At 32.6% G+C, this 14,704-nt stretch overlaps 1 protein-coding gene across 1 annotated transcript in view; it reads left to right on the forward strand.

Moving 5' to 3' along the window:
* Positions 1 to 14,147, forward strand: part of LOC106459732 (bone morphogenetic protein 3-like) — a 41,230-nt gene extending 27,083 nt beyond the window's left edge. The window contains exons 2-3 of the mRNA XM_022393145.1: positions 10,068 to 11,032; positions 13,506 to 14,147. Coding sequence (XP_022248853.1) covers positions 10,068 to 11,032; positions 13,506 to 13,697 — 1,157 coding nt within the window. The 3' untranslated portion in view covers positions 13,698 to 14,147. The remainder of the gene's footprint in view (positions 1 to 10,067; positions 11,033 to 13,505) is intronic.
* The last annotated feature ends 557 nt before the right edge of the window (positions 14,148 to 14,704 follow it).

Raw genomic sequence — 14,704 nt, forward strand, 5'->3', positions numbered from 1 at the left:
CTTTCTAGAAATGTGAAACCATTTTACTCCAGAAATATATGTTCCTCGTTGGCAGAGCGATAAAATGTGGGGTTCGACCTCCGTTCATTCTTTAGCCAGCTTTGTGTTAAAACAAACAAAAAGTCAAAAACTGTTTCTCTTTTATCAAATAATTCACTTCTGTTGCGTCATTAGAAGAAGTCAAAAACTTTTAAAACTGTTTTCACAGTTTCTTTACCTTTGTTTTGTGTTTCTGAATTTTCATCGCAGAAGCTCCTAAGTTGAAATATCGGTTCATTAGGTCAGGTACATTACAAATGGTTTATGTGATACTGGACAAGTTTTTTTAGTTGAGTGATATATAAAAGCAAATGTTAACACAAAGTAGAATATTAATATCCTTTTCATGTGTAAATAAAATTAGATTTATTGTAATGTCATTACACGTTCCCATAATGCCCTTCAGTGGCTCAGCGGTAATTCTGAGGCTTATAACACTAAAATTTGGGTTTCGATACCAGCAGTGCCAATTGTTTAACTTTATGTTTAACAACCAACATTACCATAGTATTTTTTCAAAACTTATAACGCGATTCTACACAAATAAATGTTAAGATAGCCTCTAGTGGTTGAGAGGTAAGTCTGCAGGTTTATGTTGCTAAAAATATGGTTTCGATACCCGTGGTGGGCGGAGTATAGATAACCAATTGTGAAGCTTTGTGCAAAATTGCGATTAACAACAACCAACCAACTCACGAGATTGAAATGTAGAGAATAAGGCGAACATAGAAAAGTCATTCTTCATATTTTTTTTAAATAATACTTTGTTAGTATATTATTTTTATATCTTGTAATTTTAAAGGTACGTTTTTTGATGACCAATAGATTCACGCTTTTGTCCCTCATCGTCATAAAATTGAAATGATTTCTGAACCAAGAAAGTAAAATAATATATAAAAGTGAGTGTAATAAAAGTATAATTCTGGATTTGTTTCCCCCCAATTAGTGGTATTTGCTGGAAATTCTAATTTTTCAAGATATTCTCGTATTGATTTATACTGGAAAAAATATTGTTGTTATTAATCTAAACTATTATTTGACCAAAGCCTCTGTATGTGTGTGTGTGTGCTCTTGCTTCTAACTGGCGAACCGCTGGTCCGATTGTCACCAATCTGGCATAAACCCTTAGGGCCTTCGAGAAATATCATAAAGGGATATCGGAGTTCGAGTCTGACCCTTTATGTCACCCTCCAGGAGCACATGTGTCTTAACGTTTCTGTAGCTTTTGGTTTTAAGATATAAGTTTCAGTATCTTGAAGATGCTACATTTTGGAAAATGAAGTTTTATGCAAATCAGGTTCAGATTAAGCTTGACATCTACTTGATTAAAAACTATCCTTATTTTGATAAAAATCTGACAATAGAGGTTATGTTACCATCGTACACGATTATAAGTGAAAATCGATTATTTAAGTAAACATTACTGTATGTGTTTGTAACGAATAATAATAATAATAACCGTATAAGTTTTGTGTTAGAGGAATTTAGACGGGCATCGGTCCTTAATAAATAATAGAAAGTTATAAATAACCATTAGTGCCTTTTAGTGATTTTACTTGCTGGAAGACATCACTGGTACTAGTGGTAAAACATCAGATAATTAATGAATAAATGTTGGTAAAAGAGTAGCCCAAGAGTTGGCGGTGGGTGGTGATGACTAGCTGCCTTCCCTCTAGTCTTACACTGCTAAATTAGGGACGGCTAGCGCAGATAGCCCTCGTGTAGCTTTGCGCGAAATTCCAAAACAAACAAACAAACAATAATGAATAAATGAATAAAAGATCGCAAATCGTTTAATAACATCTAAAAATATTTTATTTAACCGTTAATAATTCTATAATTTGTTCGATAGCTGATTTAGTAAATCATGGTTTACATAATTTGCAAATATTATCATAATTCCAGTATAAACTTCAATGAGCCAACTCAATAATGCAAACCTCTACTTATGTTTGAATACGTATGGAAGTTCAAGTACAAAATCTCTATTCTGCACGTTTACAAATGAACAATTATACCAGTATTCTGTTTATCAGAGTGCTGTAAAAAATGACTTATTATGGGCGACAACTTTTAAAACACATCCTAGAACAGATAGTATTGTTTTGTTTAGATTACCTGCCGTTTATACGATGCTACTAAACCCATTACTGCATTTCGAGTCGCAGATTGAAGCTCAGTATAAATGTCAAAAAAATTATATATATAGGGGAGGGAAAAAAACATTAAGAGTTAACAACATCTTTACTCTCCACACCAGGCACGATGTTTTAGTTTATTACTGCTATCATTCTCGCGCTCTAGCGGTAAAATTAGTTTGTTCTTTGTTGTTGTTGTTTTTTTCGTCTACTAGCTTATCATTGTTCAATGCTGGTTCTGTTTTACAAAAAGACATGATTTTCCCATTTATGATATATAACAAACACCTGTTAAATATCTCTAGTTTCGTGGTGAGGGGGAAACGTGCCAGAGGGCGAAATGATAATATAGTTATTTGTGACTAAGTTTATGCCATGCACATTAATAATTATCTTTTGTGTGTTCGCTTTCGGTTTTTATTGTTATATTCTATGTTTGTAGAATACGGCTTGAAATTATATCCTATGTAAAAGAAGAATTTCTACTAGCACTAATAATAATGTGCATGTTTTATAGACTAAAGTGATCTCAAACATAAAGCGTGCGAAAAGAACTGTTGCATTTTGTTAGTTATTTAGTGCAAAACTACACAGTGGGCTACGTGCACTCTGTCCGCCCCCTAGTGGCACAGCGATATGTCTGCGGACTTACAACTCTAAAAACCGGGTTTCGATACCCGTGGTGGGCAGAGCACAGATAGCCCATTGTGTAGCTTTGTGCTTAATTCCAAACAAACAAACAAGCATTCTGTCCACCGCGGGAAATCGAAGCCTGCTTTTAGGCATTGTGATTCCGGAAACTTATCGGTGACACACCAGGGTACGCCAAAACAAAGTGTATTTGTTTAACATTTAGTGCAGCAAACAAAATAATTCTTCGTATTTTTTTAACTAATTACAACGTTATTGTTCTCCTTTGGCATAAGAAGGAATAAAAGACGAACTTATCATTAAAATTTTAGAATTATAAGTCAAACGTTTTGTAATTCAAATATACGATTTAGGGAAAGAATAGTTTCATAGGAAAGTTTAACATTCAAATTAACAGGCTAAAAACTATAAATATCAATACACATAATGCTTATTCTATAGAAATACTGATAACAAGTTTAACAGAACAATACATTTTAGGTGGAGAATTATATCAGAGTTAAAGCACCGAGTGTCTTTGTTTTAATAGCAATAAGATATATTTTATAATTCTGTGTTTTACTGCAGTAACCGTTTAAACATATATAGCCCCAATTCCTATGTTATATAAACACGTATTATTTTACGAAGTAAAATGAAGAAGTATTATGGCCATAACAATGTACGCACAGAGATAGGCGTAGGGGCTTGATTTTGACCGGGGGAGGGGGGGGTCAAGCAAGTTTTGCCCGAAGATATAAAATCGACCTTAAAATAATGAACTATAAAGTTTAAAGTCGTTTGAAAAAAAAAATGGTTCCAGTGACTTCCATGCGGAACCATACGGCGCTAAAGGGTTAAAAATGTCACGTGCGGATAACATATTTTCTGAAAAGGCATAGTCAGTTTGCAAATATAAAAGTTATAGATATGTACGGAGCTTTTGCCCGAACATTTTGGGTGATTTCTGCCCGAAAAACTATTTGGACCAGAATTTGGGGGGCAATTGCCCACTTGACCCCACCTCCTACGCCTATGCGTACAGAAAGATATTATACTTCTATAAATTGAAATTATTTTTTTCAACAACGGGCTCACGAAATGAATCAAATGTTTTATATTACTGTGTTTGTATTATTAGAATATTGTAAAATGTTAATTTGTTATGTCAGTTTATTTTTAACCCTAAGAACTTGCAACTTGTATTAAGTTTGAATAACGAGTCATGGTAACCAGCTTACTGAGTATTCACTTACTTCTACGTATTATAATTTTTCAAAGTCCATTTGTGTGGTTCTGTGCTGAATAACAAACAAACATTTTTTTTTAATATAAAATTTGTTTCGCGCCCAGTATTAGCGCTCCCTACAGGTTACTGTATAATAATTAATAATATTCAATAGCATTAGATATTGCCATCTATTGTTAGATAACTTAACTATAATATAATAAAAATGTATAATCAGTTAAAGCCGAATTCGATGCAAAAGTTTTTAATATAACTTTATTATTAAGATCAAGTTTATTCTTACTCTGTAAAATAACTGAAAACTCCAAAACAAGCTAAATAATTACTATTAATTGGTTTAATTTATGTCATTAAAAGTTCAACAGTAGGTTCAGCAACAATGAGTTTTTCTTCTTGTCTTTTTTGCTCTTTTCCTTTCTATTATTCTGATATGGTTGGAGTTTATACGATAGCCATTTTATAAATAGTAAACTAATTGCTAATATTTTTGTTGCAAAGTGTTATATCTTTTTTATTCTACTTGTTGGCGTTGTAATCGTTTACAGTTGATTTCAAAGAAGATACAATGTTCGCAATTTGAAAACTTAGCTTATATATATATAACTTCAGAGGTTTGATTCGCACCTACTAATGCAGTTGTATATTTCTGCAGTTGCGGGCCGTGGCGACAAGTTTAACTCTTATGAATTTAGTTCATGCGAATTTTCGAGTACTGGACATTGCAATGTATATCTTAAATATTTCATGTACGTATAAAATTTTCAATAAAATAATCAATGAATTTAAAGTTTTTCATCGTGGGCCTAAATAAAAGAGGTGTTTTTCATACATAATACTTTACTTTAAAATTTTAAACTTTTATAACAGCATTTCTCTCTTCCATTATCTCTCACATCTTCTCCTGCAATAATTTGGTTTGTTTGGTTGTTTGTAATTAAGAATAAAGCTACACAATGGGCTATCTGTGCTCTGCCCACCACGGGTATCGAAACCCGTATTTTAGCGTTATAAGTCCGCAGACTTACAGCGGTACCAGTGGGGGGGAGGCGCAATAATTTGGTATAACATCATTCTTCGTTTCAAGTATCTCTGTTATCGTCTCCTGAAATTATTTGCTTTAACAGCATTCCTAGCTTCAAGTATTTTTTATATCTTCTCTTACAACATTTCGGTCATTTTGGCTTAGTTTCTGTTCTCGTAGCTCCTTAGAATATTGTGAAGTGTTTTGGGTTAAACTTAAGTTACGTTGGCGAATATACCAATTTGATAGAAACTCTTATCTAGAGTCTGTGAAGGGAAAAGAAATCTTCAGTCTAAGTGAAAGTTTAAGAACGTTCCCAACTGTGCTGCTTTATCCATATACTTTTTTCATGTTGTACAACATCTGATACCCAATATCTCTACTCTCCCTCCCCCCCGGGCAACAATGTGACTGGTTATATGGCTTGAATACTTTGACAATAGAATAGCCAGTCAACAACTATCAACAGTAAGATATTGAATGTCATCTTACACATTGTGATTTAGAACATTCAAAGATAAAATAAAAAATCGGAAAGCTAGCGCCACAAAATGGTTTATCTTTGAGTTTCAAGGAGATATTTATCTCCCTCGTTCCAAGTAACATGAACTCCTGTAGTCTGACCTATTTTATCCAACCCAATGCTTTTTGGAAAATAGTTCATTCTTTTTTTTTCTTCTTTTTTCAGTAACACTGTTTGAAGAACATGTACGTCAGCTGCTCGTACTTTGCTTCATTCAGCATATCCAAATAACAGCATATAAAATTGTACTAGTTTTCCTGTGGAATCAAAGTTGTCTTAAACAGTTAATACAAGCACACAAAAAAATCCGTTGCATGAAAAGTGATTCATACATGAAAAACATAAACAAGAGTAAAACAAAAAGTAACGAAAGATTTCATGTTATCAAATTGGAAAAAAAAACCCAAAATAAAAATATACAAGGTAAGTTTCCACATCTCTTCTGTTCGTAAGAAAATGTTAACTTGATTTATGGTATAAATTCATATCACAAATATTAGTATTGTTTGTTTAAAAAACGCTCTCTCTACTCCTTCCTGCTTATTTTAGAGTTTTTACGAAAACCTACACAAAAAGCTATCTGCCCAAGCGCCGTTCCTAATTTTGGGGGCCCGGCATGGCTAGGTGGTTAGGGCGTTTGACTCGAAATCTGAGGATCGCGGGTTCGAATCCCCGTCCTACCAAACATGCTCACCCTTTCAGCTGTGGGGGCGTTATAATGTGATGGTCAATCCCACTATTCGTTGGTAACAGAGCAGTCCAAGAGTTGGCGGTGGGTGGTAGTCTTTCACTGCTAAATTAGTGACGGCTAACGCCGATAGCCCTCGTGTTGCTCTGCGCGAAATTCAACACAAACAAACCTAATTTTGGATTGATAGATTAAAGGGGATGTAATTTGCCAATGGCATTGACGACAATTCTTGGACTACTCTTATTTGGCCGAATAGTAGAATTTTGCCCTTATTCCTATAGCACACCCACGGTCCCAAAGCGTGAAGTGCATTTTTGCGGCGTTCTAACCACTTAGCGACACCTGGTACCATCTAGTCCAGCTCTTGTTAGCCTTTCTTTAATTATCTCCATGTATAATAATACTACAAATGAGCTAACTAAAAGTCCAGCTCTTGTTAGTCTTTCTTTAATTATCTCCATGTATAATAATACTACAAATGAGCTAACTAAAAGTCCAGCTCTTGTTAGTCTTTCTTTAATTATATCCATGTATAATAATATTACAAATGAGTTAATTGAAAGTCCAGCTCTTGTTAGTCTTTCTTTAATTATATCCATGTATAATAATATTACAAATGAGTTAATTGAAAGTCTAGCTCTTGTTAGCTTTTCTTTAATTATCTCCATGTATAATAATATTACAAATGACAAGATTACAAATATCTTATTAAATAATTTAGAAAATAAGAGTACCCGTATGTACTTTTGTGTTGCTCACTCTCCTTGCAGAAATTGCTAAACACAGAATCCATAAACCTGAAAAGCACTTTAGACTTAAAAAACAAACTTTCAGTGGCTTTATAAACTTTTGAGTTTGATGAACTGTATTTTATTCTATTGTTTAACCTCCATGCAATGTTTGAAAAAGCTCGGCGAACGTAAGCATAGAATGTAGAAGTAATTGAAGGTGTAAAATTTCTATTTTTATTCCCCCCAAGCGGTGAATTAATAAATTAATTGAATTAATAAATTACGATTTCTTTATGTAACAATTTCCGTGTAGAAATACAATGAGTTTTCAATATCAATAAAGTTACACAGAAAGTATCTGAAAGTAGCGACCTTGACAGAGAATTGAACAGGCGTGACTTTATCTAAATGTTATTTTGGGATACACGCGATAAACTTGTATGTAAAGAACAATTTAAACAGATTTGATGAATAGGATGTGAGATCGAACAGGATTTTGACTTATGGGTTATTTTCGCTTCGCCACCTTGTGTCACGTTAAAACATTACTATTTACTTTACTTTCCTGCATTATATCCATCACATGAAGTCAGCTCAAGTACTGTTGAATGGATCATTTTTTCATCCAATCATCTTGAAGCGCTTCCACAGATTTCAAGAAAATATAAACAGCTTGACAAAGAAGACATCTGTTACAGTCTGAATCGAAACTTTTGATAGGCTGTTCTTTCTGTTGTTCTACAGCCAATAGAAATGAATGTAATTAATAATCGATAAAATGTCATGAGATCACTTTAACGTAATTTCATTAAGTTTAGAGTTAAATTCGTAAATGAGCATTAACTGAAAATAGTAATGATTTGGCTCTAAAACACGACAGAGGTTTCAAGTTTAATGTAAATTGTTTCTAAATCGAGAAAATGAGTTTCAAAGTTATCCAATTTGTTAATAGATTTGTTTAAAAGCATGAAATAAGTCACTGGTCCACATTGAAGGACTAATTATGATAAGCCCAAATATCTGCAATTTTACTATATGAAGATTTGATTGATCAATGTTATATGCATGTATATTTAGCCATATATGCTTATCTATACCATTTTACAAACTTCTTATTATACTTTACTGTATTCCCAAGTAAGTATTTTATATGCCCCCTAGTGGCACAGCGGTATATCTGCGGACTTCTAACGCTAGAAACCGGGTTTCGATACCCGTGGTGGGCAGAGCACAGGTAGCCCATTGTGCAGCTTTGTGCATAACTACAAACAAATACAAGTATTTTATTGTATGCTATCTGACCACAGTACTAGTGGCAAATAGAAGAATAGTACTGTTTCTTAAAGAAGTTCAATCATTAAGTGCAGTGATACGGTAAGCAGCTGGATGTGGCCTGGTGGTTAACGTGTCAGGCTACAGATCATAAAGTCCAAAGTTCGAGCCACGATGTACAAATTAACAAGCTCGTACTTTACGCTTTAGAGATTTTATAATTGTGACAGTTTATTTTCGGTTAGTAACCGTATAGGCGGTGGGTTCTGCTGACATTTTTGAATTAGGAATGACTAAGACTAAGTCTTAGAAGCCCTTCATCTGATGTTTTAACTCATATGTCGTATAAGGTGCTGTTCAGGTTAAAAATACCAACACCAGTTAAACTGTTAGTGGTAATTATGTAATTTTAGCAAATGTACTGAAATATTTCTTTAATACAACTTTCTGCCCGTTTAATATTCGAACACTATTAATAACTGCTGTAATTGTACATTTAAGATTTTCCTGTTGTAGTTAAAAGTTACGTTTTCTTTTTTTGTAATTTACAGGATAACTTTGTCTTTTGACATTTTGAATTTGACAAAATCTTTTGACCTTTTCTACATGCTTTGATATCATAAGATTTAAAATGAAAACCATGAAGGTTTTCTTTTTGATGAAAGTGTGTAAATTTGTATTGTTGTTGTTGTTTTTGATAAACTTAGCATTCTCATGAAATATTTTACTGATTTAGGTTTTCTGTCGTCATTCATATGGTTGCACTCTGGATAAGCTACTTTTGAAAGCATGGTCTATAAGAAACCATTTCCTCATTAGTGAAGCAACAGTTATTTTTTAGTCATTTCTACAAACGAATTAGCAGACTATTTTTAAAACTTAGTCTAGTCATGATTAAAGCTACGTTGAGGCAGTTACAAAAAAGTTAGGCTTAGCTTCTACAAAATAAATTACCTCTTTTGTTCCATTTAAGATCGTATAATTATGCCGTCCAGAATTTCTAATGATGTTTCAGTAACACAGTTAATGACAGTATTTTTAAAATCTTGTGCTTTATCAAAAAGAGATAATGTTTCTCTTTTGGTCACTAGTTTTTTTATAGCTAATTCCTTTTTCCTCCTTCATTACGAGTTCAAAGGAACTGTGAGAATTCGGTAGTACATCCAATCTCTGAACATCCGAGCATTACATTTGCATTAATTAATGAAGTTTTCCAACTGTTAGTAGTAAATAAGCCTTCTGAGCTCTTAATAAACCTGTTTTGTTTCGTGCATTCACGCCATTAACATGATTTTACGAACAATTGTTTGAACGTAGATTCCGTAATCAACCGTAGTACTAGACTGTTTATCATAGTTTCTTGTTCGAACTATCTAATCAGTAAATACTTTCACGAATTCTTAATGTGTTTCAGTTTTAATTAAGCTACATATTCATCTATGTATAATCTCTAGGCTAGTGAAGGTATTTAAATAATACTTAAGCTTTAATACTTTAAGCTTTAAATAGTACTAGACTGTTTATCATAGTTTCTTGTTCGAACTATCTAATTAATAAATACTTTCACCAATTTTTAATGTGTTTCATTTGTAATTAAGCTACACAAAGACACATTAGCGTATTTTTTTAGAGCCAAGTATGATCAACTCTGCGTATAAACCTAGAAATGAATAGACTTAACTATTTCCCTCTTTTTTTTTGTATTTTCATTCTTTATGTAATGAGCAAAACACGGCCATCTTGCATTTATTAATCTACTGTTTGTTTTGGCAGGAAAGCTGGAAAAAAAGAACATTCTCGTTTTTAACTTAACAGGAATTCGTACCACTGAACGTATCATCAGTAGCGAGCTCCATCTATTGAGAAGACGAAGGATTAAAGGCAGCAAACGGCGAAGGAAGCAAGCTATCGGATTTGAGATTCATCTCTTGGACTTCAGGACAGTAGCAACTTCTGTTCTCCAGAAAATGGATATGAGTCGTCATGGTAACGGATGGCAAACTTATAATGTCACCAAGGGAGTCACAGCATGTCGTAATGCAAAGTCTGATGGGAATTGTATTTTCGCTGCAAAGCTTAAAGTACATCGAAGCAATGGGAAGTACAAGTCTTTGGATTTTTTGAGAGTGTTACGAAAAGGTTCGACACCATTCCTCATCATATTTTCTGAAAATGAAAAAAAGAAGGAAGCTTTCAAAGATTTAGGAGGACGATATTTGCGTAAAGAAAACTGGAAAATGAATAGTTTTCCCTCATTTTTAAACTGGGAAGATCACGAAAAATATGAAAACATAAACCATTTCAATCGTTCCAGAAGATCTATATGGGATAATGAAATTCCGAGCGATGTGATCTATACTAATCAGATTAAAGATCCCAAGTCCAATGCTTTTCATTTCCACAAAGGCAACGAGAAACAAAAACCAGGCCTTATTCCATATCCTGAGGAATCCCATTATTGGAAATCATTTGGAAAATCTAGAAATATCAGACGAAAAAACAAGAGAAAACGTAAAAGAAAAAATAGAATATTACCGCAGTTTTTCCAGCCAAATAATGAACCATCATACGAAAACGACGCCTCTCGTTACAATACCTATGGAACTTACTCACAGCTATGCCAAAGACGAAAACTAACAGTAAATTTTGCAGATATTGGATGGAGTAGGTGGATAATTGCGCCCACTTCCCTCGAGACCAATTATTGTGTTGGGCTTTGTCCGTTTCCATTAACGAAGGTAAGAGCACTGCCTATACACAATAACCTCTTAACAAACACATCTGATTGCATGAGAAGCTATTTTAGGATAAAAATTAAGTAAATTTTTTTCTGATACTAATTGTTAACTCAATCTTCAAAATTATATTCTATATTTCATACAGTTAATTAAACCGTACAGTTATAATTCACCAGTAAATGCGGGATCACAAATCATCATTTCGTTTGACAGGTATTTGTGTACTAATAAAGTAAAGCGCCATTTTAAAGAACCCGTATATAAAAGATAAGAATACATAGAAGAAGACTGAACTTTTAAAAGTTATTATACATTTCAGTTGAAATAGTGTCTGTCTAATAAACATTTAATTACATATTTTTACACGTTACTGGTAATGGCAATTTTTGTTACAAAAAAACAACACTTTTTTATGTTTACCATGAAAATATGTATATAATAAAAAACAAGATGGTAATGTCTGATTGGTATCGAAATTATCAGATTGGACCTCAACGGAATTTTAAGGAAAAGTGGGGGTTGTTCATAATTTAAAAAAAAAACTCATTTAATTGAATTTCATAAACGAAAACTTATAGAAGGTTTTTAATGAGTAGTTTTCTCGTAAAGTAACATAAAAAATTAAATTCAACTAAAGAAATTATTAGTGTTGCATCTATCTTTTTATTGCAACATTAAGTATGCAACATTAATTATTTTTTGTTGAATTTAATTTTTAAGGACAATTTTTGTTATGCTTAACTGTTCCTCGTACCTATTTAGTTTATACACTTTTTTATTAAAAAATGTTTTTATTGATATGCTAATATTTTGTTTGTATAATTTTAAAAAAGATGTCGCTGTGTATGTTCTACAGATAAGGTATGTTTTGAGGAGAAGAAAAACAATTTTGAAGAAAATGTATACTTCAGAAAACAAACCCTCGAACCAGGGTTATTGTTATTTATTTATTATATACAATAATAAATTATTTTAGAATATCATTTAAGTACTCTGGATCCAGTGGTAATGGCGCGGAGGTTGTGCTAAAGTACTAATACCTTTGTATGGTTGAAAAGTTGTAAAATTATCATTATAAAGAACATCTCCTGTAAGTGGAATGGAATATTATGGAACAGCAAATAAATTGTTATGACGTATGCCTGACAACTCTTGGATTTTAGAATCCTATTTCAGCCTCTCGCTAAAATCAACATACTCCAATGTGTTATGTTGTTCTTGCCTTCAAGAAATTGCATAATGATGACTTTTCTGTTTCTCTTGCACGATTTTGTTACTGTGATACATAATCTTGATTATTTTCTCTGCTTAACATTTAAAAACCAAAATAAAAAGGCTCGCAAGGTGATCTGGTGACCAAAAGCCAAAACATGCCCACCAAAGATCCTAATCAGACAACTGAGACAAATCTAATAACCCAAATTCCACTTAAAGGTTATCGTTTAGACAGAAGTTAAAAGTTAACACTCCGTAAGTTTATGAAATGAAAGATTTGCCATTGTCTTTCGAGAAACTCATGTCACATAATTAGATTATCAACATTAATAGCTTTATGACTTGTCTCATGGCAGAAGCTATTTCATCACATACTGTAAGATTATAGGAAAAAAGTCGGAATTTATAAGAATCTTAAGATTAAAGCACAGCGAGAATTTGTTTTCACAATTAGCTGTGTATTAAAAACTGTTTGTTTGTTTGTTTGTTTAAAGTAAAGAATAAAGCTACACAATGGGCTATCTGTGCTCTGCCCACCACGGGTATCGAAACCCGGTTTCTAGCGTTGTAAGCCCGCTGTGCCACTGGGGAGATATTAGAATTAATAATTAGAAAAAGCGTATCCGTTCCGATCCGTTTATCAATAATAAAAATGTATATAATATACAGAATGAAAAACGAAATGTCTAACCTTGTAAGACAAAGTATGAGATAAAAATTTACGAGAACAAAGTATGACAAAATGAGGCAACTTCTCTTGAACTTTCTTATATGTTTATGTGTTAATGAATATATTAACAAAACATTTCAGTATTTTTATTATATATTGTTTTTAAATGTTATCCACAATGTTGCTTGGACACTTATTCATCACATTGTCTACCATTTGATTGTAATAACACATTGCATATATATATGAGCAATCTAAGGAAGAACGTGAAAAGTTTTCCAGAGAACGTTTTTAGATAACCTCATTGTCTGTTGCTAACTTAGTTACATATAAGTAAGTCTTCTGGTTGGACAGCGACATGTCTACGGACTTACAACGCTAAAATCTGGGTTTCGATTCTCCGCGGTGGACAAAGCAAATAGTCTAACTAATAAACCAAACATATAAGAAAAAAACAATAACCTAATACCTGAACGAATATTTTAGAAGATAGTTAAACGACGGTTATTGCTAAGTAATTAGTTTAATTTGTCTTTATGAACCCTTCTAAATGTGTACTCTAAAACAGAATGGTTTCTGTTTCCCCAGGAATTTCGGCCTTCCAACCACGCTTTGATTCAAAGTATCGTGAACGCCATAGGCCTCAACCCGGATGTTCCCGCTCCTTGTTGTGTCCCGGATTCCTTAACTTCTGTTACTCTACTCTATTTTGACGAAGATGAAAATGTCATATTGAAAAATTATCCCAACATGTCCGTACAAAATTGTGCATGTCGTTGAGAGTGGCTCCATCTGACGAACGGTTTGGTGTTTATCTCGTCGTCCATCAAGTGTGTTTCAAAAATAAAATCTAACTGGTTTATTCTGAATAAGAAGCAGAAAAAATCTAATCAAAACAAATAAATATACTTTATTCTTAAAAAGTTAGAACAACTAATGATATCTTCAACTTTTGTTTGTGCATGTAATGTTTATAAAGAGATTATGGTTACGTCACAATGACATCACAAAATCTTACTAATCGTACAAAGACATATTAAACATTATAATGTTTAATACTTAACTCAAATCATAATTAAAGTTAATGATACTTAGAATTTAATTCAAAATTTTGAAGGACGAATACTGTAAGAATTCCAAGTTCTGACCGAACGCCTTGATGTGTAATATTTATAATTGAATAACTTGATTTGTAATTCTTAATTAAGAGTTTTAATTAAACAAGAAATTAAGTAATATTTAATTTAGTGTTCACGCTCATACATATGACGCATAATATCTGTGTCAGAGTCCTTACTATCAATATGATGTATAAAGTATCTGTCTGAATAGAATTCTGTTTTGTAATACAGTAAAGATTTTGCGGCGCTGAATGGCTTGTATTAAATAATTGACATTTCTGATAAAATGACATGGTATATACTACTTGGTTGAGAGTTATTACTGAAACATAGGGTATGCAGTACTAAAACTTGTCTGTACATCATTTTATGTAGCGTTAAATTAAGAGTTATTAATGAAACTTATAATATGTGGTACTTACATTTGTCTGAACACCATTTTATGCAGCGTTAAATTAAGAGTTATTAATGAAACTTATAATATGTGGTACTTACATTTGTCTGAACACCATTTTATGCAGCGTTGAATTTAGAGTTATTACTGAAACTTATAATATGTGGCACTTAAAGTTGTCTGAACATCATTTTATGCAGTGTTGAATTAAGAGTTATTACTGAAACTTATAATATGTGGTACTTAAATTTGTCTGAACACCATTTTATGCA

Source organism: Limulus polyphemus, unplaced genomic scaffold (genome assembly GCF_000517525.1).
Source record: "Limulus polyphemus unplaced genomic scaffold, Limulus_polyphemus-2.1.2 Scaffold1, whole genome shotgun sequence".
Taxonomy (NCBI): Eukaryota; Metazoa; Arthropoda; class Merostomata; order Xiphosura; family Limulidae; genus Limulus; species Limulus polyphemus.